Source organism: Chaetodon trifascialis, chromosome 9 (genome assembly GCF_039877785.1).
Source record: "Chaetodon trifascialis isolate fChaTrf1 chromosome 9, fChaTrf1.hap1, whole genome shotgun sequence".
Lineage (NCBI taxonomy): Eukaryota > Metazoa > Chordata > Actinopteri > Chaetodontiformes > Chaetodontidae > Chaetodon > Chaetodon trifascialis.
In genome coordinates this window covers 20540149-20565522 of record NC_092064.1, presented here as the reverse complement: position 1 = coordinate 20565522, position 25374 = coordinate 20540149, and the positions used below count along the sequence as shown (strand labels likewise).

The 25374-nt window shown below is 43.6% G+C and overlaps 1 protein-coding gene across 9 annotated transcripts in view; it reads right to left on the bottom strand.

The window, feature by feature from the left end:
- LOC139336056 (muscleblind-like protein 1) overlaps positions 1–25374 on the bottom strand; it is a 64727-nt gene that overhangs the window by 5630 nt on the left and 33723 nt on the right. For 3 of the 9 annotated variants that reach the window (XM_070969911.1, XM_070969912.1, XM_070969910.1), the window contains exons 3-8: positions 12830–13000; positions 8224–8445; positions 4551–4790; positions 2723–2776; positions 1727–1877; positions 231–266 (exon numbers count right to left, since the gene is read on the bottom strand). In XM_070969911.1, the coding sequence (XP_070826012.1) occupies positions 231–266; positions 1727–1877; positions 2723–2776; positions 4551–4790; positions 8224–8445; positions 12830–13000 (874 nt within the window). Of the gene's footprint in view, positions 1–230; positions 267–1726; positions 1878–2722; positions 2777–4550; positions 4791–8223; positions 8446–12829; positions 13001–25162; positions 25174–25374 lie in introns of those variants that run through there. The other 6 variants (XM_070969918.1, XM_070969913.1, XM_070969914.1 and 3 more) reach the window with 6 other exon arrangements.

The following is a 25374-nucleotide window of genomic DNA, read 5'->3' as shown; positions in this document are numbered from 1 at the left end:
CTTCCAATTGAAATTACACACAGTTAAATTCAAAATCAAAATTTGCAAATCATGTTTTATCAACCCACTGTCGACTGCTTTGAAAAGAGCTTACGTACATACGTTTTAGGTTCATGTCGGAGTCTGAATTCACAAAATGGAGAATGTGCTCACATTATGCGGTGAGTTGAATGACACGTGAGTGACTAAAATGGGCTAAAAGATAATCAGTAAGGAAAGCTGGCACCTACCAACACTTGTTGCAGGTGTCATGCACAATATCGAGCCTGCCCATCATGCATTGCAACAGGGAGTAGAGTGAATAGGGAGGAGAAGAAATCAAGAAAACTCATTACAAGTGTTATAAAGTCAGACACACTGGATTCAGTCTTGGTATGAACAAACTGTGCGGTGAATATGGTAATCAGCTGGCTTCTATACAAAGGCCGTATAGCTCTGATATGTACCGATGTTACATAATCATTCCTTTGCGTGTCATGGTCGCTGCAGCTGCGCATACTGCACAGCATACGTAGCATATGCATGAGGTAAAAAGCTGAGAAAACTTCATGCTCTGCCCAACTAGCCCCAGTTTACTGTTCAACTCTCACTGCTCCATTAAAAGGAAGGGCAGATTAAACCCTGCCAATGGTCCTATTTTCCTGTCAGCAGCGTAACAGCTGTTTGCACCGTGGTAGTTTTCAAATGACCTGCTTTCAAATTCCTCAAAGTGCGTTGCAGTGACCTGACAGTCCAGCAGTGTGGGACATGTGAGGATCTGAGTATCCGAATCGCTCACAGAGGGGAATCGATGGCAGGCTATTCTTAGGCTGTCAGATGAGAATATGGAACGCAGGGTAAGATGACTATGCAGTGGCCAGACAAGAGCAGCTCAAAGGAGCTGTGCACGTGTCTGTTTGTGGACTGCATACGCACACATACTGTATATTAAGGGCGTCATTTCCACTGGGGATGGAGCAGAGACATGTCCCCCACTTTGCAGTTTGATTTACTCAATAAAATTTCTTTAAACTGTGTCACGTTGCTGTCCATCTGCCAAAAACCAGATGAGGGAAAAGAAAAGTTGATAAAAGTGTTGAGTGATCATCTGGTTCACCTTGTAACCCAGCACTGACAATGACAGCGTTTTGAGGCCCCGAGTTTTGCCTGTCAGGCTGCCCTGACTCTGTGATGGGTGATTTGTTGGAGCAGGAAAAAAGCAACATGACCCGCCTGCAAGGTTTATGGGATAGGTTCTGATTCCCACTTGATTCTGTGAGATTATAATATCCTCTTGAAAAATGAATCAAGCATGAGGCAGTAAAGGACAGAGCTGTAGATACAAGAAATGATATGTAGTAAAAGATGCAAAATTGTTCCCTAGTCTGTATCCATGAATCTTTTCAGGAGTTTTAAGCCATTAATAATACTGATACATTAGGAGAATATAGTGACCAGTTTCAAAGCAATGTGAATTTGCTAAGTTGATATACTAAATGCCTACACATTAGAAAAAAACAACCCTGACTTCTGATACTTGCAACCATGCTCTACATACTATACAGGTGCAACTGTAAATCAAATCCATGCAAGTTTGTCAAAAAAAATGAAATCACACCATCATTCAGCCACTCACTGCTGATGCCGCAACACAATCAAGGAGATTTGTGAGAAACTGCATGTGATTCGACAGCCAATAGCAATGGGACAACTGCCACAAACACATAAAAGAAGGCTTGGGCCTTACCTGATGGTATGAAGGCAGCCTGCTGCTGAAACTGCATGTTGGCCAGGGCCTGTTGGTACTGGAATACGCCAGCATTGAACATAGTGGTGGCACCGTTGGCTTTTTCAAGTGCAGGTCTCTTTGGTAAAGGAGGCAAGACGGGAGGGAGCCCCTGATGAGGGGACAGCACCAAAATAAAGGGATGGGAGTGAGGGAAATCAAAGGATGGTAGCAGTGACATTCAGGACAGAGAGAAGAAAGAATTTCATTAGAAGATAAAGTTGCCCTTCCAAACAGCTATTACAAACACTGGCAAGCAAGCAGTGAACTACACTAAATCTGTCAGAGGGAGACAGGACAGTGGCTCTAGCTGACAAACTGTGACATCTATCAACAAAAAAACAGTCAAAACTCAGCACAATGTCACCAACCTTCTGATATGATTTGGAACAATACAGTACAGATATAATTACTTTGCAGGCTAAGGCATAGCTAGATCTTTCTGTACAGATAACGACAGCTATAATACAAGTTATTGTATTGATTGTTGGACCGTCAAGAGAAATGATTAGGGAAAGCTGCACTGCCAGCTCCATGATAATAGTACACTATAAGCCATGTTAAGACTGTTATGACACCTCTTCAACAGTTACACATGCAATATGGGAAGTGACAAATCCATGCAAAGACTACCATACCTTATTAGACACTAAAATATTACACTTTCATGCCAAGTATTTGCTTTGGAGACTCACTTGAGGTGATGAACTGACCATTGACAGTGAAATAGGCAGAGGGTTTCCTATTTAAGACTTTTTCTGTAGAAGTTAAAATCAAGATTCAAATGGGCATTTTATCACAATGTTTATGCTACAAAACAAATGGACACAATCAGTTCATCACCTTCAGGGTTTCCTCAGTTCAGATCATTAAATATCTACTTTATTTTAGTACTACAAAAGTATATCTACTACACCACAGCTACATGCCAAGCTAAAAGGTGAAAGGTCATAGTACCAGGTCAAAAGTTGCGTCGAGGGGTCGCTTCAGTGATTTGACAGCCGACTGAGTCTTAATTAGCAGGCAGCGAGCACATGATGGCAATGGGCCAATGGGGTTCAAGCGCATTAACATAAACCAGCAAGCGGAGGTGCATCATGGGGGCAGCAGTGCAGTGTGGGTTGGTGAGAAAAAAAAACAAACAAAAAAACAAACAAACAAATAAAAAAACAAATCATTGGAATGCAGTATACAACAATAACAAGACTAATGCATGCACATTAATGGCTGTAAGGTTACTGAGAAGAGTTATGGCCCTCGACGTAGTTTACTGTCAGAAGAAAGTTATTTTTCATGGAGTGTTCTGGTCCAGAAAGGAGGATTAGCCAATTAACTAGACCTGTCAAATTCAAGTTTAAGGTAATCCTGGGTTATTGTACAGACATACATTATGAATATGATGTAATATACTCATGAAAAAGACCCTGCTCCAGATTGTGGATTTACTTACAACTGTCGCCCTGAAACTAAACTGCTGGGTGGTTAACTTGATCCTGACCCCTGGTCCCAGGCCAGTTCTCAAACCAGTTCTCAAACAATGGCTGCAACCACCACTACATCATCTGAGCAGCACAAAACACTGAGTTTTAGTTGCAGTTTTAAAATTTCATTATTAATTGCTTCAAGAATACATTAAAAAAAAAATAAAAAAATCTATGAATCAGTAATATGTTTATTTTGAGCTACTAAAACACATTTTTACATTGTTTATAACTTTTATTATTTTATACATCCTGGGTAATATAATACAATTTAATTTCATGAAACCTTTCACTGTTTAATTTTGTAGTTGTCTCACATCTTTTAATAACATTACTTTTTAGATATTCAGCTCATGTTAGTGTGTGCTTTCAAATACTCTACGAAAATATTATTTGTTCCTTCATTTACGTATGTTCATAAAATTAGAATGCCACATTGTGAAATTTGCGTTTCCACCTCTGATTGTCAATTGAAAGCTACAGTAAATAAAACTAAGGGAATTAATCTGCTCATGACATTTAAAAGAGGTTGAAAAGGGCAGATATTACTGATGCCATCGCCCGGATGTGGAGGCAGACCTGATTTGGCTGCATGGAATAACTTTAACATGAAAAGTTAACTGTAATCAAGCTCACCCTCCTTTCTGGAGTACCTGTTCATAATGTCATCTACAGTACAGGTGGAGAAAAACTTTATTGAGTCATTTTATAGAAAACTATCAGTGCTTTGCAGAAACAGGATTGAAATTAACAATAGCCATCACTTTCTTGTCTTTCTAGCAAACACAGTAACATACCTGACCGTAAACAGCAAAATACACAACTAACAAAGCAGCAAAATAAGGAGGAGCAGGAGGAAGGGAGCAGTAGGCTCAGTCACGTAGTAGCACGATCACTACAGCCTGCAGCTAACAAAGCACACGTCGACTCTGTGTCTTCTCAGTGCGCATTGGGTCAGAGCTGAAGAGAGCGGGAACAGAAGAGACTGGGATGTGTGCTGGGAGGTTGAGTAAAAGCACAGGGTCGAAGACTCATACAGCTGCACTCATAAGAAAGGCGAAAATCAAGGCTCTTATCATCAAATAAGTGTTTGCAGGCTGTGCGCTGCAAAACCGGATAGACGCACGTTTAATGAGTCAACACTACAAGGGCTTCATTATTTGGTTTACACGAGAAATCAAATCAAATCAAGTTTTAATTGAGAGTAGTTCCTCTGGCTGCACTTGACTGAGGCTGCAACGATACAGCAGATGTTGTTTAGCTTGCGTCCTTCTCTGTGTTGTGATCCGTGGACTGATACCTACCATGGCTGCAGCAGCCGCTGCCTGGTTGACTTGGTGTTGGGCGGCTTTGATCTTGGCCTGCAGGTGAGCAGGAGGGTGAAAGTACTTGCACTTCTCCCTCGAGCAGCGACCCTTAATGTAGTCCATACACACAGTGACTGTGTTGTCGTTGGTGTCGATCATAGTGCTATCTGCAGGGTGGGCAAAGCGGCAGTCGTTCTCCCCACGTGTGCAGTTACCCCGCTGGTATTCCCGACATACCTGGTGCATAAAAATACACAAACGAACACATATTTACCACTTTAATTTTGTTTTCATAGAAAGCCCCTCCCGGCACATACATTATGACGTTACTGTTCACTTTACTTCCCATCTGATGAAGTAATCAATCTGTTCAGTCATTTCAGAACTTGACAATCACTTTAGCAGACAGAGCTAACCAATCTTAATGACATGTTCGGCCATTATTGTTGATTGATAAGCAGAGCAGACCGTAACCAGTGTTTAAAGGCTCATCAATCACACAGCATTTATCCATTATTCAAATGAGCTGTGTTGTTGTTGTGCTTCCTCACAGAGACAGAAGGGGGCAGCATCTGCGCGCAGAAGCATCTGTCGACTGACTGCCTCAGCCTGAATGTCGGGGCTCAATGAGGCTCATGGGAAATATGAGACTGGTTACCCTCAAGGGAAGCTGTGGCTGACGTAATCGCCAGCCCACACATAGTAACTCACACACATGCACACACACTAGCACGTGTTTCCATTATTTTTGGGGACATTACACAGACTTACATTAATTTCCTGGGGACTTATCCTAACCATGACCATGACCACTACTCGCCTAATCTTAACCCTTAATTTAACCACCTAAGCCCAACATTAAGTTTACACCATAAAAGTTATTGATTTACTTTATGAGGACTTGACATGTCGGTCCCCACAACATGAGCAATACATGCCCACACACACACAGCTGGGTTTCCATCACTTTTGGGGACATTACATAGACAAACACTAATTTCCTGGAGGCTTACCCTAACCATAACCCAGGTCTTCACCCTAAAATGTAATGATTAATGTTGTAAGGGCTTGCATTGTGTAGCCATAAGTCCCTACAATGTGACTATGGAAACAGATTTAAGTCCCCACAATATGAGTATATACACATCAACACACACAAAAGTTAATGCACATATAAATTATGAGGCAGCGTTTTTCCCAGAATTACATTTTGACACTTAAAGAGCTACGCAATAACTTAAGATCTCCGTTTGAGCACATTCAGCCTCCGCTGTGTCTGACTCGCATTCAGACTCCAATCCTACACCAAATGAAATGTGATTTCATGCTACGTTGTATCGATCTATCAGTTATTGTGACAGAACAAGCCATTTACCAAATGTCTGTTTACCGGTCTCACTGTCTGCATGCATAAAGGATTTGATTTGTGGTGGAACGGGTGCCAGACAAAAGGCCACCGATGCCGCTATCTACAAGCTAACCCTGCTCCGTCTCCTGTCATGACAGCTCATCATCCACAATCACCAACCTGTCTCTCCGTCTGTCTGTACAACCCCACCTGCACACTCACACATATCCATTCCCCACCACTGCCACCATCACCACTGCTGCTACTGGTCTTACTTTTTTTTTTTAAAGACAGGCTGCCTTGTTGTCAGGCAGATGTTGGAGAGGTGGGTGAGGGAGGGAGGGAGGAAACAAGGGAGAGGAAGGAAAATGTAAGAGTGGTTGATGAATAAAGCGTAAAGGACAGGGAGATGGGGATCAAGGAGACAGAGCGTTAGAGTCTTATGGGATCGAGTGAGTGTGGCTGAAATGGAGAAGACAGGGAGGACTAAATGGAAGCAATTTCATGTCCTCTGCACCAGGTGTGGACCAGTGTGCCTTTCTTAACAGTGCTTAATCATGCATTAGAGAGAGCTAAACCAGTGGAAGTGCTTAGCTGGACAAACAAATACAGCGCCTGTTAATCATATTTCTGTCCCCATGGTAACTGTCCCTCTGGGCCATTTACATCACCATGGTTGCAGGTAAGCAACATATGATTTTATGCACGCTGCCAGGCTGCAATATAGCTCCATAGGGGAGAGAGAGAGAGAGAGAGAGAGAGAGAGAGAGAGAGAGAGAGAGAGAGAGAGAGAGCTGGAAAATATGTCTCAAGGAGAAGAGTCTGGTGGGCTGTCTTCTAAAATAGGAATTTCTCTCAGCCTCGAGGAACTAGCCTGTAACATATATCTACTGACTGGTATGTGTGTGGGTCACAGAATCCCAGCTATGTTTATTTTGAACGACACACACTGGAAGCGAAAATATGGCTGGCCCTTTTCTCCAAGATATTTTTAGCAAACCTAGTTCTTGACAAATTAGGCTAAGGGTATGAATTCTCCCAATCAAAACGCTTCAGCAGCACTCACAGGCTGAGCGCGCCGGGCAGCGTTGACTGCTGGGCCCACATTTGTTGAAGGGAAAACCAGTGAAAAGGAGCAGGTTTTCCCTCCACTGCCAATTATTACATTTGGCTAATAAATATTTCATATCTGTTTGTCTGTTTACTGGACTTGCAGAATGCTTTGAATCCTCTGCCAGACAATCGTTTCAGTCCACAGTCTGAATCACGACCTGGATGTTCTTCTTCTACTAACAACAACTTGTTGCCTCCAACCCCCCCCCCCCCCCCCCCCCCCCAACTCTAGAACTTCTCACTGGTCACGACTCCTCTATGAAATCCAATCACTGCTCTCTCCCTTTCTGTTATCTTCGTCTCTGCTTGTCCCAACCCCACCCCTGATGACCACAACAGGTCTACAAATTGATTTCCTATCTCTTCCTCCATCTCTTTTTCCTGTCATTGACCCACTCCCTCGCTCTGCATGTCATCCACTCGTTCGTCAGGCCCTGAGACTTCCTCGGCCTCGCTGCCATTAATTACCCAGCTACCCGATGTTACGTTTCAAATGTAACCTTCCTAACGTTCTCGCACGCCTCCTGCCTGCCTCCAACGATTTCCCCATTATTCCGCTGCGAGTGTTTCCCGGGTGGGGCTGCATAATGGATGAGATTGACTTACTGTCCAATTAATGATTATCTGAACACAGCTAGAGGAGCGGCAATCATCAGGCTTCAAATGACTGATTGCTTTCATAGAAGAATTAAAGATTTTCCTGAAAATTACAGACTGATACAGTATAACTTAAGCTTGTGCCAAACAATGCTGTCTCCTGCCTGCTGATGGGATTCAGCATCAGCAACGGTAATGTTTGCAGAGAGATACCCTCATTAACGTCTCTTTCTCTTTGCTTAAATCTGGGTAATGACTGTATTATGGTAATGGGATGTAGTTACTGTAACAGAAACCGTGTACCAGATACATAATTAAAGTCTACAAACACAAACTGTTGAGGCAAGACTTTCCAACCCACGTCTTTAATATTCAAATAGGCACAGCCCATATTTCAAAGCCCAATTTGTTTGTATAGCTGCGAAAAAGACCCTCGCAGGGTAATGTTGACTAGCGTTTTGTTAATCTATCTTTTAATCTGTGACTGTTATAAAAGTGAAAAAAATAATTATGCAAATCCCCTCATCTGTGTGGTCTGCGGTGTGTGCTTGCGGTTGTATTTTTCCTGTTTGTACCTGCGTCCACCTGTGTGTGAATGTGTGTGTTTCTCACCTCCAGTCTGTCTGTCCTCATGAGTTTCTGTGCAGCAGCAGCAGCGGCAGCAGCTGGTACCGGGACATTGGGGTTGCTGGTGACCAGTACAGGGGCGCTGGGCAAGATGTCAGCAGGCATCAGGCCGGGCGACACAGGGCCAAGGTAGGGGTTAAACGCAGCGGCCGCCGCAGCAGCAGCATTGACATTGGTTGCAAGGCTGGGTGTGACTGAAAACATGGGCTGTGGGCACAAGCAAAATGAGAGAGTTGGTCAAAATTGAGCAAAAAACGAAGCCAAAATAAAAGTCTATATATAAAAATGATGAATATTTCATTAGGTCTACCATTATGTATAATGCCATCCTTCCTCACTCCTGCTCAAATTACCCACTGAAGATATATGACAGTAGATGGTGAAATAAGAGATGTATGCAGTTAACAACAGCCAAGCAGAGGGAAGGAACCGTGTTTGGGGATGTGGAGACAAAGAAGATGGCAAAAATAGACAATTAATGGGCTCACATCTGAGGAAAAAACAAACGTCTTTGATGGCTGCTTGTCTTTCATTTGAGACAACACAAAAAGGAAGCTTACATTCTGTATGTGGTGTCGACTTTTCCCCACATGGATCAGATGGAATCACACGCTTTTATACACCAGAGATCACACACATATAGGAGTAATAAGGCTGAGGGACATCAAGCTGTGTGTGCATTGGGAGGGGGTGGGGGCTACACTGCAGAGCCGTCTCTGTGTGCTTTACTGGAGTTTGAAAAAGAAAACGTCCACATTCTGTGAGAGGGAGGCTAAAGAGTATGCTAGCTGACGTAGCGCACTGCAAGTTTTCCCTGCACGTTCCTGACCTCAGCCCCAGTCTGAGGATTGTCTCTTGAGCCTCTGCCAACACGCCACAGTGAGTAATAGAGCAGGAAGTTTTGGGAGGAATGTAGCCCTGGACGGCTACAACCCTCCCAAAACCTCCTCTTTGCTCTGTAATGACTCAGACAATCAGGAATAATGGCACTGACTGTCTAATTCTTCCAGTGCTGCCCTCTGGAAGGATTATGACCGAGTCGATGTGTCTCTCTCAAGGTGCTCAGACATCAGTTTGGGATGTTTGCAGCTCGAGGTTAAGATGAAATAGGCATGATGTCAGCGAAGAGACTCACTGTCATCAGGTCGTAACAATGCGGTGATCTCATCCTGCAAAAAGTTTCGGACAGTGCTGACGGCCTTTTCTGGAATATCTCTTCACTTAGCATTGAATCATTTCCAGTAATGACAGGACATTTCACATTCTTGCTATAAATCGCAACAGACAGAAAACAGTTATGTTAAATTGAGCACATTTACACAGTAGGAACAGAGAAATACCTCACTGCTTACTGACAGCAGTTTGGTTGCAGCAGTGATGTGGTGTTTGTGTTGCTCTTTCTCATCTTTAGGTCAGAAAGATCCTCCTTTTATATACCCTCACATAAAATACACACTGCAAATATACTATATATACATATGTATGTCAGGAGTGAGACCGGACAACTCAACTTCCTTTCTAGAAATGAAATAGAAAGATCAAAAGCAGTGTGATGATCTAGAGCTTGAAAATAACATGCAATCAATATTTAAACCACGCAGCCAATAAATGACACTTTGAAGTCTTTAAAGTTGTACAATAATCTTATTTTGCCACTAATTTTTTCTAAGTTTATTCACATATTGTGTGCTTAACTCCCAGGCTTTTAATATTGGCTTTAATATTCATCTTATTTCCTGATTATTTTATGCATCACATTATTCCTTACTCATCAGAGCCTTGAATTTCCTAAAATGTGCACCATGTCCCCAAAAGATTTCCCTTTCATAAACTTTATAGCAAAACTACTTTTGTGCAGTGTCAGGGCTGTGAATGTTGAGACAACAGTCAGACAACAATATGAAGAGGAAAAAATGATGAAAAAAAACAAATATAATATATTAGACATTGTAACCTACCTCCCTGCACCTCCCACCCAAACATGGAAATGCATCTAATTACAGAAATAGGACGCCACTGGAGTGCCCTTCCCTTTTATTTCACTTATTTTTAAACACTCTCTGCACCAATCAACTGCACCAGATTTCCTTCCGGGAAGATTTTGGATTGTGAGTGAGTGACTGATACAGAACCGTGGATAGATATAATTGTAATGTGGGCCGTCGGCTGACGTCAACTCCGTAATAAAAATCATCACGAGCACCATCATTCACAGCCAGCTGTAATGGACCCTAATTACTTCACCCTCTGCACACTTCAGTGCTTGAAATGAAAGCACTCTCCTACGCACATAGAGGTAGGGGGCAGAGATATAGACAAAAAAAGTGGGAGAGCGGCAGATAAAATGTAGTAGAGAGGCTGAGGATGGGGGCAGGAAACTCAGCTAAAGACACAAGGGAGGGATGTAGGAAGAAAGTCTGATTCCTGAAAAGACCGGTACCCAGTTTTACCTTTTATTCCCTGAGCACACAACACGGCTCTGTTTTCTCAATCTCCCTTTGTAGCTCAGGTCTGAAGCCCTCTCCCCTCACTGCTGTTGTCCTATCTCCTTCACTTTACCGAGCCGTCTTTACTCTGTCCATTTATCTCATCCTGCCTCGCTCGGTCCTCCCTTTCTTCTTCTCGCTGTCCTTCTCTGTCAGCCTGTCTTCCTCCTCCTCCTCTGCTCTCCTAACTTTCTCTCTCCCCATGACATAAACAGAAAGGGAGGGCTTTGCTGTCCCAGGGAGATCTATTGCTTTTTTAAACCCTTTCATGGTTTCCTCTGTTCCTCTCAATGGGCCTCTCGACTCAGCCCCTCTTCCCCAGATAAGGGTGATAAGCCATCGGCTAAGTGTGCACGTGTGTGTATGTGTGTGTGTGACCAAGCATGCAGCATCTGAGGCTCTTTGAATAGTCTGAGACAAATTCACTCCAGCGCTCCCACTTAAACATAAAGGGACAGAGGAGAAGACAGAGGAATCACTTCAAGCCTGACTGGCAGCTCTCATTGGCTGTGTAAGGTCTCATGGAGAAGGCGGGGACGGATTCATCTGAGCTGGCTGACTGGAGCTCCGACCATCACTGTGAACATCCTGGGAGCATGCAGCGTACACACAGGGCAATTCCTGATGTCATTTGCTGCATGTGTGTGCAGGTGTGCATGCACTGATCTGTGTGTGTGTGTTAATGGCTGTGTGATGGTAATATAAAAATGCTCCCACAGTGACGAAAGGGATTCAGTGACTGATGCTTTAAAACTCAGTGCTGTCGATTGAGTAGTCAATAATGATTGTTGATGAATCATTACATTTATTCTTTAAGGAAAAATACCAAACTTTCTGTGATTCCAGCTAATCAAATGTGATGTTTTGGTGCTTTTCTTCGATGACATTATTGTGAATTAGACATCTTTGGGTCTTCAGGTTGGACAAAATAAATGTTTGAGGATGTCACCATAGGCTCTGAGAAATTTTCTTTAACATTTTAGACAATGTCACAGTCTTTCTTTCTTTCTTTCTTTCTTTCTTTCTTTCTTTCTTTCTTTCTTTCTTTCTTTCTTTCTTTCCTTCTTCAGTCAAGACTAAACTTTTACACTCAGATTATCTGACCCTGTAAATTCTTATCCAGCTTGATATTTGATCATTTTGGCTGGTTAATTAGAAATAAAGACAACATAAAGAATCAAAACGAAGACCAGAATTTCATTACTGGTCTGGCATGACAAATTCAACGAAATGAAACCCTGCAAGACTCTCTCACGGAGCATGTTACAGGCACTGTAAAACTAGATTAAAGTGCATAACAGTCCTCACATTTCAGAGTTCAGTAATTAATTCGAGTGAAAAATCCTCATTAAAGTGTTATAATCAATTTCACGAAACATTTACTCGAATTCATCTATTCTGCTCGTAGAATCACAACCTGAATTTGTATTTGTTCTTTCATTTTTCGAAGTTTACTAAAGCTCTCTGGCCAAAAAAGACGTTTCCCGATACACAATCAGAAAAGAAATGTTTTCCTGAGTAACACCAACACTCTGACTCTTTGCAGTATCTAAATGTGAGTCATTAGTAAAAATTAAAAAGTCTCAAAGGGTATAAGGCATAATCATTTCTGTGTCGTTCTTGTCTGATGGTAGCCAGCAGGAAGTCAGCCAGCTTGGCCGGAGAATGATTATCTGGGAAGCCGGAGGACGTCTGGCAACCTTTAACTCCGTACACACTAGTTTTAATTTTGTTCACGAAAACTATGACTAAATACATTTGTCAGCAACCTTTTCTTTCATGACTAAGACGAGATGATGATGGGACGGAACCAACGTCGTTAAACACCAACTGATATCAACATTTGTGGACAAAAAACAGGAGATGAAATATTCTCGCACATTAGTTGGAGTTGCAAGTATCTGTTATATGCAGGGGGATGCCAACGTGGCACCATCATCTCAATGAAAAAGCATCATGGAGGTTAAACTAAGAAACCCAGACGTGTGTCAGATCACCTGAACCAGACCGTGTCGGGTCATGTAAATTTCCACTATATGGAGAGTGTGTACACCCCGTGTGTGTCCGAGTGTTTCCTGTGAGTGTTTGTGTACGTGTCCTCTCACCACTGGCTGTAGCTGCGTGCCGGGCATCATGGCGTTGGCGAGCTGCATCTGCTGGGCCAACATGGCCATGTTTTTCTGCTGGATGAGGTTGTTCCTTCCATTGATCTCCAGCTGGGTCTTTAGGTGTGGAGGAGGATGCAGGTACTTACAGTTCTCCCTGGAACAGCGGCCCTGATGGGGTGAGAGGAGGAGAGGGGGACGTAGGAGGAGACAAGGAGGGCGAGAGAGAAAAGAAGGAGGGATAGGGAAGATAGAGACATGGAAGGAGACGAATTAGAATAATGTTTCCGTGAACTGTTGCCTAATGTAAAGAAGTAATGAGCCTTGACTCAAGTTGCTGCCCTCTCATTTAGCAGGCGCTGACCGAACATCCCTGACATGTGGACCTGCCACTGGGTCTGTTGTGAAGAAGACCGATCAGTTCTGCTTCCACCCCCACCCCCCCATGACCTAAGCTGTGCACTCGCTGCCTCCCCCTATCTTCTCCACGTCCCGTCGAGAGACAAATTAGCTTCACGAGCGGAGATAAAGAGGATTAGCTGTCTGTCTGCTTCTGCTAACAGATTGTAATACACACAGCGAAACAAAAAAGAGATGGAGAGAACGACGATATGGATACTTTTCATTATCCCTTAAACTGGTAATTATGTTTTTGATTAGTTATTTGGTCTATAAAATGTTGGAAAATTTTGGAAAAATCACAAATTTCTTATTTTGTCTGACCAGCAGTCCCAAACCCAAAGAGCTTCATTTCATTATCACTTAAGACAAACAAAAGCTGCAAATCCTCACATTTAAGAATCTGAAATAGAGAGTTTACTGGTTATATTTTTTCACAGTGTCACTTCTCTGAAACTCACACTGGTCAGGGTCCAACAATAAGGACTGCCCGATGGCTCGGGTCAGTGCTCGAAAGCACAAAAAAAATTGCACAAAAACATTGCAACACAAGTGACTTTACCTCTGGTCTACTCTCAGACTGACAGGCTTGTTTACTTCATAGATGAAATGGCCCTCGAACAACCTAATGCTAAGGATGATATACTGCTTCCTGGAGAAAAACATACGACCAGGTTGAGGTCGGGTTTGTCTTAAGTACCCAACAAAGTCTGACAAGTCAGGGCTGTTTTTATCGGACAGGAAATGATCGGAAACAGTCGCTTTTGTTTGGTCCAGTAGATTCTTGTCCCACCTGCTGGACCAGGCCTGACTTTCACGGTTTACAAATACACACATTGATTGCTTCTTCAATTGATCCATCCATTTGATTCGTTAGACTACGTTGTAATGTATGATTGCGTCTGTCGCAATAAAACCTGATTTGATTTGTTTGACATTTTTGCTTGAAAACTGATTTTAAATATTCACAGATTATCAAAATAGCTGCAGGCTGATTATCCCGCTGATCGATCGCCGCATCGTTTCGGCTCTAATGTTCCACCTGTGTGGTGAACTGTTTTATCCGAAAGGTCAATTTTTCTTTTCTTGAGACAAATTACATTACAAAGAAAAGAGGCTCGAGTTCAGAAGGGTCAAGAAAAAATGTCTTTGCATTGCAGTTAAGCAGGAATAAAGACAGGAGATTGAAAGGAAATTGGGAAATTGAATTAGCAAAGACCCCGGCTCTCCTCCGTCCTATCACCGTGCAGGCTGTCCCGCCTGACGCTGGATGTTTTTACGAGGCCCAGTGAATCGCTATTGATCTCCCAATTGTGACACGTTATTGAAAGTGTCGATACTTTACATCATTTCAGAAGAAGAGCAGCGATGTCGGATCGATGCATGATTGGAGACCCCTGTGACAATAAACATACACATCATGGCACTCTGTGCAATATTCTGCTCGTGTCTGCAGACGGTGCAGCGTGTATTTCTGGGTGCTCGGTGCTGTGGGTGATTATATTCATCCAGCAGCCGGCAGCCCAAGGGGAGAAGGAGGGAATGTAATTTACACTCTCATAATGCCTGCTCCACTGAGCACTCCCCCTGATAGGTGTAATATTTTAGATCTCTCCTCTTTTTTACTCCCACTTTTCCCCTTCATTCCCTTCCTGCCGCCTTGATCCCCCGTACGCTCCCGAGCCCCATGCTGATATTTGCTCTCCTCATCATGAATACAGAGCAGCGGAGGTGCAGAGGTGCTGCTGTGATCTGTGTATGTGAACATGTTCATGTATGTGCGCTGAATGTGCAAAGCAGATCTCCAGCGTTTGTCGCGTTCACTCTTTCTTCTTGCCTCGCCTCAATCTTGGCCCATCAAAATGCATCCTCTTCTCTTCCCTTTACTCCTTTGTATAAATCTATTTCCAGGGGATGGGGAGACCAACCCTGCAGCAACTCCACAGTACCACCTCCCATGGGGAATTAAAGGCTGGCTGTCATGCTACTGCTTATCTCAGTGAGATTACCTGCTGCCCACTGCGGCCCACTATGACACCTGCTTTCACAACCTAACACATACACTCTCCCACTCTTCCTCTATTCCTCCCACCTCCCTTCCTTTCTATCTCTCCATCTCTGCCTCTTATTTCCTCGTGCAGCCTGATCTGCCTAGCTACAGCGGGAAAGGTACTTTGCATTGGAGAGCAGCAGAATGTCAAGAGTTCTTCCAGCATTTTCATTGGCTGAGAGCTGAGGGCAATAATGGTCCCGAGCCTGCCGATTGGCCTAGAGGCACACATTAACAATGCTGCTAGTCTGGCCCGCGCCTGTGTGGCTGCGATTATTGATCAGAGCTAATTGGTTAATGTCTTTTGATTTTCAAGGCACATTCCCTCTGGGTGAGTAGACTCTAGCATGTCAACGATAGCTCTGTGTGTGTGTGTGTGTGTGTGTGTGTGTGTGTGTGTGTGTGTGTGTGTGTGTGTGTGTGTGTGTGTGTGTGTGTGTGTGTGTGTGTGTGTGATTAACTTTAACAATGCAGAGCTTATCATTGCATAAAATCTCCCACATTGAGGGAAATCTCTACAATGTTTTACACTCTTGAATGACGACAAACCTACAGAGATTTATCACCAAACTCTGCAGCTCCCGTTAAGTCTTTTCAGCATCTTTCTGCTCATTGTCCCAGCTCTCTGCTTTGGATTCACTCTCATTTTCGGACACATCAGGCAGCTGTTTTCATCAACAAAGCTCTACAAACCCTCTGTTTGCTACCAGCTCGGCACCGAGCAGCAGACGGACAGAGTTAGCCACTAGCTGGTGAACATAGTGGAGCATTTAGCAGCTGACGAGCCAGATACGTTTCTAAGATGCGAGTGCAAAGACAGAGAAGTGAAAAAACAGAGGTGAGAGGAGAGTGAATACTGAATTGACATTCATCAGGTTGCTGGAATCAAAACTCCATGTGAATGCTAATTTCGCCTGGATGAGAAAATAAGCAACTTTTTGCTCAAAAGAAAATCATCAGTGTTTACAGCTTCTTTTTTTTTTAAGTGGCCAAAAATCTGTTGTTGCAGGTTTTAACAAGCTTGAAACATTTTTTAACATTCTGCCACGTTTGGGCCTAACCATGAGCCGCAGAGCTCATCTATAAACTTTTAAATGTGATGCAAAGATTTTCAAAATAAAATGAATAAACAGTGTTGAACAAACAGCCATAGATAAATTGTGGAACGGAGGGAATTTCATCTCCAACACTTGAAAAGCCTTTGACCTTCTCTCGGGAAACCATGAGTAAAGAACATTTTGTGACTAATGAATGAAAATTTAGTAGTTGAACCAGTGAACTGAATATAGGAATGTTCCTGTCCTGAACTCAAGCTGGGAGGAAATTAAAGACGGGAGGGAAACACAACATTATGATGGATCAAAAAAAAAAAAAAGTTCGGGGATGTTTTTATTCTAATGGTTTTGGTCCTCTCATTTTCTTCAGGGCTGATCTGGCTGCTCAATCAGCTGCAGAATAACACTGTAAAATCCAGAATCACTTGTAATACAGTGAATCTGATCTGGATTACTGTCTGTTTATCATAACTTACATGTTTTTGAAACAGTTCTATAGATGATTTCATCCCTTGGAGATGAGAACACATTATTTGGACAAAGTATTATACTTGTATACTTGTAGAATTGAGAATTTTCCTCAGTTGAATTCAGAAAGGTCAACACCTTCACGTCGTCATATCCCACCAGTCGCCCCATTATCTGTTGCTGTGTTGTTGAACGATGCGGCCGTGCGTGAGCCTGAGGTCCCCACCAGTCACTGCCAGTGATGCTAATGTCCTGGTGTCTCTCCTGCCTCCTCTCTGCTGCTTTCCCCGCTGTCTAAACAGTGTCAGTACAGGTTAATGGTGAGCCTGTCTGACAGAAAGCAGCGCTCCCTCTGGCTAGACTGTATGACTGAAAGACTCACTCAAGTCGACTCTGTTCCGCCTTCACCTGTCTGCCTGTCCTCCGCCGAGACGCTAATATGTTAACAGACTTTGTGCATCTGTCTCTCACGCACCCTCTCGATTGCTCCGTCTGCCTCATTGTCTCCTCTCTGCCTGATTCCCTCCCATCCTTTCGGGTGATTGTCTGGATTGGTCTAACAGCAAACCTTTGCACCAAAACAAATTATATTCTTTCCTCATTCAAAGCTGCAAAGCAACTGTTAACCTGTCAGGGTGAGGTTCTGGAAAACAGCCACATACAGTCGTCTCATCACCAAATATAGATTCTGAGAGTTGTGAACCAATTTGCTTTTGCCAGGTTTTGCCAGGCTTTGGCTTTCTCTTTCTTTTAATTGGCAAGCAATTAAAAGAAAGAGAAGCAGCTGCCACAGTCCCACTCTGAAGTGCATGTGTGTGCATGTACATGGTTGGGGAATGGAGCATTCTGCACTTATAAATCACCTTGGCCTCATTACACCGGCTATCTTTCAGTTCCTGGACACACACTCACATGCACACGTGTAGCGCACACACAGTCACACTATTACTTCTTTTTAGGACAATATAATAAACACTTTGGGGTTGCAGAAAGTTATTGTTGCTTATTAATCAGTACAGCGGAGAAAATAAAGGAAAATTCATTCCCAGATGACTGCATATACGTGCAAGCACAAACACAAACACACATGCACATCCTAACCTTGAGTTACTTCAATTACCAATGCCATATTTCCGCTGTGTTATCAGGTGTCACATGTGTGGCTGGTTCTGCAACAACAGGGTTTTAATCAGCATCACCTAATCCTCTATGACAAGGTTACATCGACCAGGGCGTCCACAAAAACAACAGCAAGGCAGGACAGTGTGCACTGGATTTCTTTTTTTTTTGACCTTTTAAATCCCAGCCTCTGGACACACCATCCTTTAAAGCTGCTCTGATCAATATTTATCAGTGGTCAGCTGATATGGGCTTTTTCAGACACCATACACTGAAATATTTTAAAGGAAAAATCTCAACATGTTTCTTGCTAAGATGCCTAAATGTGGGCCACCATCATTTTTTAATCCATTTATCCATGCATCCATTTATCTTCCTAATACCATGGCCACCAGCTTCATCAGAAAGCATTTAAGTTTGCATTTCTGCTTTTGAACATAATCCAGCAGCATTACTTCCCTGCACCAACCAGAAAGATTTCTGATTTTCTCATTTTCTTTGTGACCACAGTTGTTTTCATTCTTCCCTAATTTTTCATCATGTGCTTTGTTCCTGTTTTGTCCCCGTTTCATCTGTTTGATCCAAGTCCTTGAAATGAGGGGTTTCAATTAGAGGACGCTGTCATAAATGTTTAAGAGGTCTTGTTAGTAATCATCCAAAGTACAAGAGGCTTGTAACCACCTTTGTCAAACTAAGGGTCAAAGCACTTTGGATCCGATGTTTATGAAGTCATTGAAATACTATTGTGTGTGTGTGTGTGTGTGTGTGTGTGTGTGTGTGTGTGTGTGTGTGTGTGTGTGTGTGTGTGTGTGTGTGTGTGCTGCGACTATGTGATCAAAACCTCAAACTTTCAGTATTATTTGTTGCCTGTGGTAGTTTGGCAGCTTTCTGAAGGATGTGTCTGTGGAATCCCAGAGAATAAAACCTGTGGCAGAATTCCACTCACGGACTGGCAACAGAGACAAAAACAAGAACAGAAGAAGAGGAAGGTAGACACTCAGAGACAGGAGTGAATAACAGGCTGAGGGAGACAGACAGACAGACAGACAGACAGACAGACAGACAGACAGACAGACAGACAGACAGACAGACAGACAGACAGACAGACAGACAGAGACAGGTGCGGAGTGTGCCTTCCCTATTAATATTAATCAAAGCAGTCTGTCGGAGTGATTTCAGCAGTGTCTTTGCTGGCAGATATCTACATCCTCCAAGGTTTAATGGCGCAATGCTTTCCACCAGGCCCTTCTGCATGTTCACTCCCGTAATCGCCCATTGATTCTAAATGATCTTTTAATCTACCGTCCAGAACGACTCATTCCAACTTAACCGCACATAATCCAACAGCCTCTGATCTTTTCTGCATTCCCTCTCTGTGCTCACGCTGAGCCTGAGCTCCCCTCAGACTGTGGCTGCTGCTGCTCGCTGCTGCGAACACCGTGACCAGTGTGACAACTGTAGAGCTCCAGTCTGGACAGCCACCGTCCCAAACCCCTGTGCATTATTAATTTTCTCCCAATCGCACCGCCCCTCCCTCCTGCTCCCGAAGACAACCATCAATCAAGAAAGCGCCGTCTGGATGAGGGCCGTGATGAGAATGCACAAGCGTGCACGCCCGCACACACATGCACACGCACGGGCATGTGCTTTTCTTGACCAAAGGTTCCTGTTGGCAAGTGTACGTCAGAAAAATTATGACATCAGACGCAGCACAAAGAACGGCCTGTCTGAGGACTGAGAGTGCTGCCAGGCTGGCCAGTAGCACACACACTTTCACACACATTAACGCAGCACATTTATTAAGCAATACACTCCAGCTGCAAACCCCTGACCCATTATGCCACATACATATTAGGAAGTAAACCTGATGACAAACATGTTTTTTTTTCTTTGAGAGAAAAAACATCCTGTGTTCTCTCTCAGTGCCACTGCTGATACAAGATGTCTATATAAGTCTCATTAACTCTTTCCAATCATCTATCAAATCTGGAACAGCCCTGGTGCATTAGTATAATAGCCTGGATCAGTTAATGGCCTTGAAACCTCATTTAACTGGGCATGGGGATAAGCCTTTGAGACAACGACAAAGATAGATAGGCAGATGAATCGCAGGTGATGACAGACGGAGGTGACACAACAAAGCTCATCGAAGCTACAACTGAAATAAAACAGCTGACGAGTGCCTGGAAAAACACTGCTCCACAGAGTGAGGCTCCTCTACGTCACAAATCACAGCAAGTCCATTGAAAGCTTTTAGCCGTAGTGGTCAATTAGCCAAAACACCAATTACAGCTCCCAAAAGCACTACTTAGTCTGGCAGTGTGTTAGCATGTTTTGGGTGGGTGCGGGTACAAAATCGTTAGCACAGGAAGCTAATGATGGGGCAAAATCATTAGCCGTCATGGCTGCTGACAGCACTCTGTTAAGCTGAGCTGTTCCCTGTTTTTTTGTTATCACCATTGCACATGGCTGGCTCAAACGCTCCACGTTAAACTAATATTTAACTGTTTGATCGTGTTTACTCGTGGTTATCAATGTTTTTCATGATCAGCGGTGGAAACTTTAAAAAGTGTTATTTATGTCCCTTTTCACATCAACTTGAAACTTCTGGTTGAATTTAGCTTTTTTCAACCTGCCTTAATGTGCCATTGCTAATTTGAGTCCACGTCCAAGGACATGCAGGTTAGGTAAGACCACGTTTCCTAAAATTCTTGTGGGTACGAATGTGGTTTTTTTTGGGGTTTTTTTGGTATCATTACGTGTTATTCATGTGCCACACTGACAACTCTCTTCTCACCCTGCTTTTTCTTTCCGCAGCCTCCCCATCACTCTGCAAAGGATAAACAGGTTCAGGGAACAGATGGATGCGTGCAGGCCCAGTTTCGATTTGTCCACCCTGAAGCTGAAGCACTGATCCTGCACAGGCTTTAATTAACATCACCTGTGTGATCAAAATAAGTGCGTGAGCACAGGAAGGGGTAATGCTGCATTCACATCATTGCACAAGCATAATTAAAAGGAACTGAGTCAGAAAAAAAAATTAATGCTGTCTTCCTAATTGTAATTCTGAGTCGGATATACTCACAATTTTCTGACAACGACAAAAGTCATTTTAGATGAATCAGCATCCTCTGAGGAACTACTGGCAGCTATGGGCAGCTCCAAAAGAGGTTAGCATAGACGCTGCTATAGCGTCAGTCATATCAGAGCTGGAGAGTATTTCTTCATTAAAAGAAAAGCAAAGAACGGGGTGAAGGTTTTTCTCCACAGGAAAGATGTTTTTGCTCTTCTCCTGTCTGGCTTCGGTACAACATATGGTTCGCTGAGCTGATCGGCTAAAGTTAGCCAGTGATAGACGCTGATAGACAGATGGTTCACCCAATCACCCGCCAAGTATTTTTTGAGTGTCTATCCTTTTCCAGTTTCCGAGGACGACTTCCCAGATGGTTCTGTGTAACAATCCATCTGCTGTGTCAGGTTAAATGTCTTCCACTTGGTGACAAGAAGTACCGAAGTGTCAACAAAGCCACTGCCGTCACTGGTAGTTTGGTCTGAATAAAGTGCAATATTGACATCATTAATGGGCTGGATTCAGCTTATTTGAAAGAAGCATTGCACAATTTGTATTTAGCTAAAAGTAGTTGTGTAGCTAAGTTGATAACTTAGTGGCTATTTAAATTAGGGGGGTGCAGTTTACAGTCTCACTACATGAGGAATGTGACAGCACTTTGTGAAGAAACGTTACCTGGACAAACATTTCAGTGGCCACTTAAGCGAGGATCAAATTCCATGCATAGTCAAACGAACTGCAGTGTTTGCTGTTTGCTCCATAACTGCAAGCAAGACTGTTCTGTCACTGCAGATCAACAGGAGTCACCTTGCTCTCATAAACAAATTACACATGGTGACGTGTGTGTTTATAGCTCCAGAAAAAATAATATTTTAGGCAACTCCTTCCACGTTCTGTTTATCCTTTGTTTAAGCTTCCACTGTCACTGCCGTTTTAATATCACAACACCATGAATTGTGAGTTACTCCTCTGAACAAAGCCTGCAGATTTTCCAGATCTACAAAACGTGAGCATGAAAGGCTCAAAAAGTCTGCAGCACCAGCTCATTTCACAGCAGGGCAGCCCTGAACCCTCAAGACCCGAACCCTCATTAGACCCTTTTGTGGTTGGACAAATAAGCCATACCTATCTGTTACCGAAGCCTTTGAAAGTGAACATCCCCGTGGTCAGAAGAGCGGCGTTATTAGCATTTGAGGAATAAGTTTGGCGGTGAGTAACGGGATTAAATGTAATGTCAAAGTCACCAAGTCAGCAGCAGAGCCTCCTTTTCATCTGCGCTCACTCCGCTCCTCCTCTCGCTGACCCGGCTGCGGCCCAGACTTGCAAACTTTGCTTGAAAAGGAGGAATAAAGTAGTTAAAATGAAAATGTCTGTCTCTCTTGAGGGTGCAGTATAGGTGGCAAGTGTTGTCCCGGCTGCAGTGGGAACGTCATTGTCGAATTGTGTAAGGCAAAGTCTCTAATTAGCTTTGTTCTCATTAGGTCTACAACCCCTCAGACAGACAAACACACGCATTCACCAGCACGCATGCATGCACGCACGCGCACACACATACACGAGAGAGAGGCCATCCCACAGCCCCTGAGATCTGGCCCTTCTTCTCGATTTCTCTTTCAATTAACCCTCTTCCTCCATCCTCTATCTGTTCATCTTTTTTCTCCTCGCCTTCATCTCTCCTTCACTCCCAGCCTTTGCATTCTCTATTCACAATCTCTAAAGTTTAGTCTAATTCAGTTTTATCTCCCCATTCACTGTGCCAAGGAGGCAGGCAGAGAGCAGAGCCATTAAAACAGCCTTAATGGAAGACTGGTGAACAGGCACACAGGATTCAACAGCTTTTAGGCCTAATTATTTTCTGCCCATCTTTCTAACACTCATTCTGCAGATATATGGGCCTCACTGGCAGTTGGGAATAGACCTCTTTCTTTCTTTTTCTTTTTTATTTTTTTTTCTACATCTAAACCTGCCTCCTTTCTTCATATCTCTATCTTCAGCTATTTTCTTCTTAGATTGCTTCACAGCCATTGTCATCAAGTGTTCAAGTTGGCCAAAAAAGATCTTCTTGAAAAATTGTTTCTATTTGAGGACGGCGATGGAGAGAAAATCTGAGTGGTTAAAAAAAGGAGAAGATGAAGGCGTCCCCGTGAATGAAGCAAAGATGCTGGCTGACGAAGACCGACGGCTGCCTTTGGTCTGCGCTGTGATCTTTAGCGGCTACGCAAAGTGGCACCAAAGCGAAAACAAAAGACGCTGCCGGCAACGGGGAGGGGGCTCGTGAAAGCTGCGTGAGTGGACGCAAACAGCAAACAGACGCAGCCGCGTGAGCGCTCAGAAATTGTTAATGTGCCCTCTTTGTATAATGATCTGAGGAGGGATCTAGTTTCAGATGGAGTCGGGATCAGATGCAGCAGAGTCAGAGGGCTGGAATGTTCTATTCTACGTCTGATGAGTCATAATCACGAGACCACACCCTGAAGCCGACGAGCAGAGCGAGAAAGACCGAGAGAAAGTTGTCACATGTGAGTAGAGACATCTTATGAGCACGTCTGTGCACACACACACACACACACACACACACACACACACACACACTCCTATTCTCCTCTATTGAAGGGTGTCACTGTACTGGCATCAGCAGCTAGTGTCATTGCCTGGAGGTTAAAGCAGATAAGAGAGGATTAGCATTCATTACTCCATAAAGTGATGATACCCCCCGCAAGCACACACACTCAGTGATGCACAGACATGCTCAAGGTGCACACACACACACACACACACACACACACACACACACACACACACACACACACACTCATACACACACACAAGGTGAATGGCCAGAATTTGTCTCCCTAGCCGCGGCTTCTGTTGTTAAAGACTCACTGTTAAAGCTGAATACTAAATAAAGGGAAACAGTAATACAGAACAACGGCATGTAATCCTTTGTATCACAAACAACTGCAGTGCTGGAAAATCCTTAAACTGAAGTCTTGGGAATTCATGATGAGTTCCGACAAAGACGACAAGAGAGAAACAAGAAACATGAATAACAAAGAACTAAGAAACGAATGAAAAAAGTTGACATTTAAGAATTTGATGTCATTTTTTTGATGCTGAAGTTACATGTTTTGCATCCAAGAACACTCACACAAATAATTAACAGAGCAGTTAAATAACTGTTGTTTCCCTCCAGGACTTTGGCTTCACCACAGCAAAGGACAATTCAGCAGGTACCTTGGCCTGTTCCCAAACACACACAAGAGAATGTAAGTGAGACTTACTGGGAGAAAAGAAACAGCCATTTGTAGGTTAAGGATATATTTTGTTAGAGCGATACATCATGTAGAAAAGCATGACACAGTGTGTCTTAATTCCCTCCCACACACTCTCACACACACTGAGCGACAGAGCAGAGGGCCATCACCCCTTCCTTCTCCACGTAGCGCCTTCCGGCTGCACACTCATCCACATCGATCCACATTGATCAAAGTCGGCTTGTACCACTTCAGCAGAGAGCGGGGTAACAGGGCAGGGTGATCACCTTCCCTGAGCCTCTCTCACAATGGACTCATCCGTTGTCAAAGATGCCGCTGCCACGAACCGTATACAGACACAGAAGTAATGTTGTGTATCAAAGGAGCCCAAATCCAATTAAAAAGACATGAAAATTAACATCTGAACAAGTTGAATTTGCACTGAAGCTTAAATTATTTGCAATGCACGATCATTACGGATCTGGCTGGAATCTCCGCGCCATTAAGATCACATATTTTGTGTTGTGCCGTCCAGCCTGGATTTCAAATATCAGCAGGCGAGCTGCAGCGAGAGACGGCACGATGACAGACAGCGTGCTGTCGGCAGACCCAACACAACACAGCTGCTGTATCTCTCTCTGATGGCTGAGCCTGATACCGCTGTAATCCCGTTAAAGCCTTTTGAAGAATCACAATGTCCAACAGCAAGCCCTGCAACATGCACTATAACAATAAAGGGATATTACAGACATTCTTCAATCTCGGCGCACGTTGAACAGGCGACTGACATGACTCCCGTTCACTTCCACGCTCTCCTCCTCTTATTGCTTTCCCTCCATCCACACACCACCTCTCTGCTGTTCTTTCCTCTCCATCTGTCCATCACTGTCCACGTTACACCATTTGATGTCTACGCACCCATCCATCAACCTTTCACTCTCTTTCACTCCATTTCATTGCTGCACAGTCTCTCTTCCTCTCTGGCTTTAATCTGCTTGTTGACACCACCCTCCCGTCTGTCCGTCCCTGCAGGGATCACATTCTTCGCCTCATATTTAATGTCATGATGATGCAATTACAGAAGCAGCCATTTCCGCAATCAAATTGGCTTCTTGGGTCATTTCACAGCT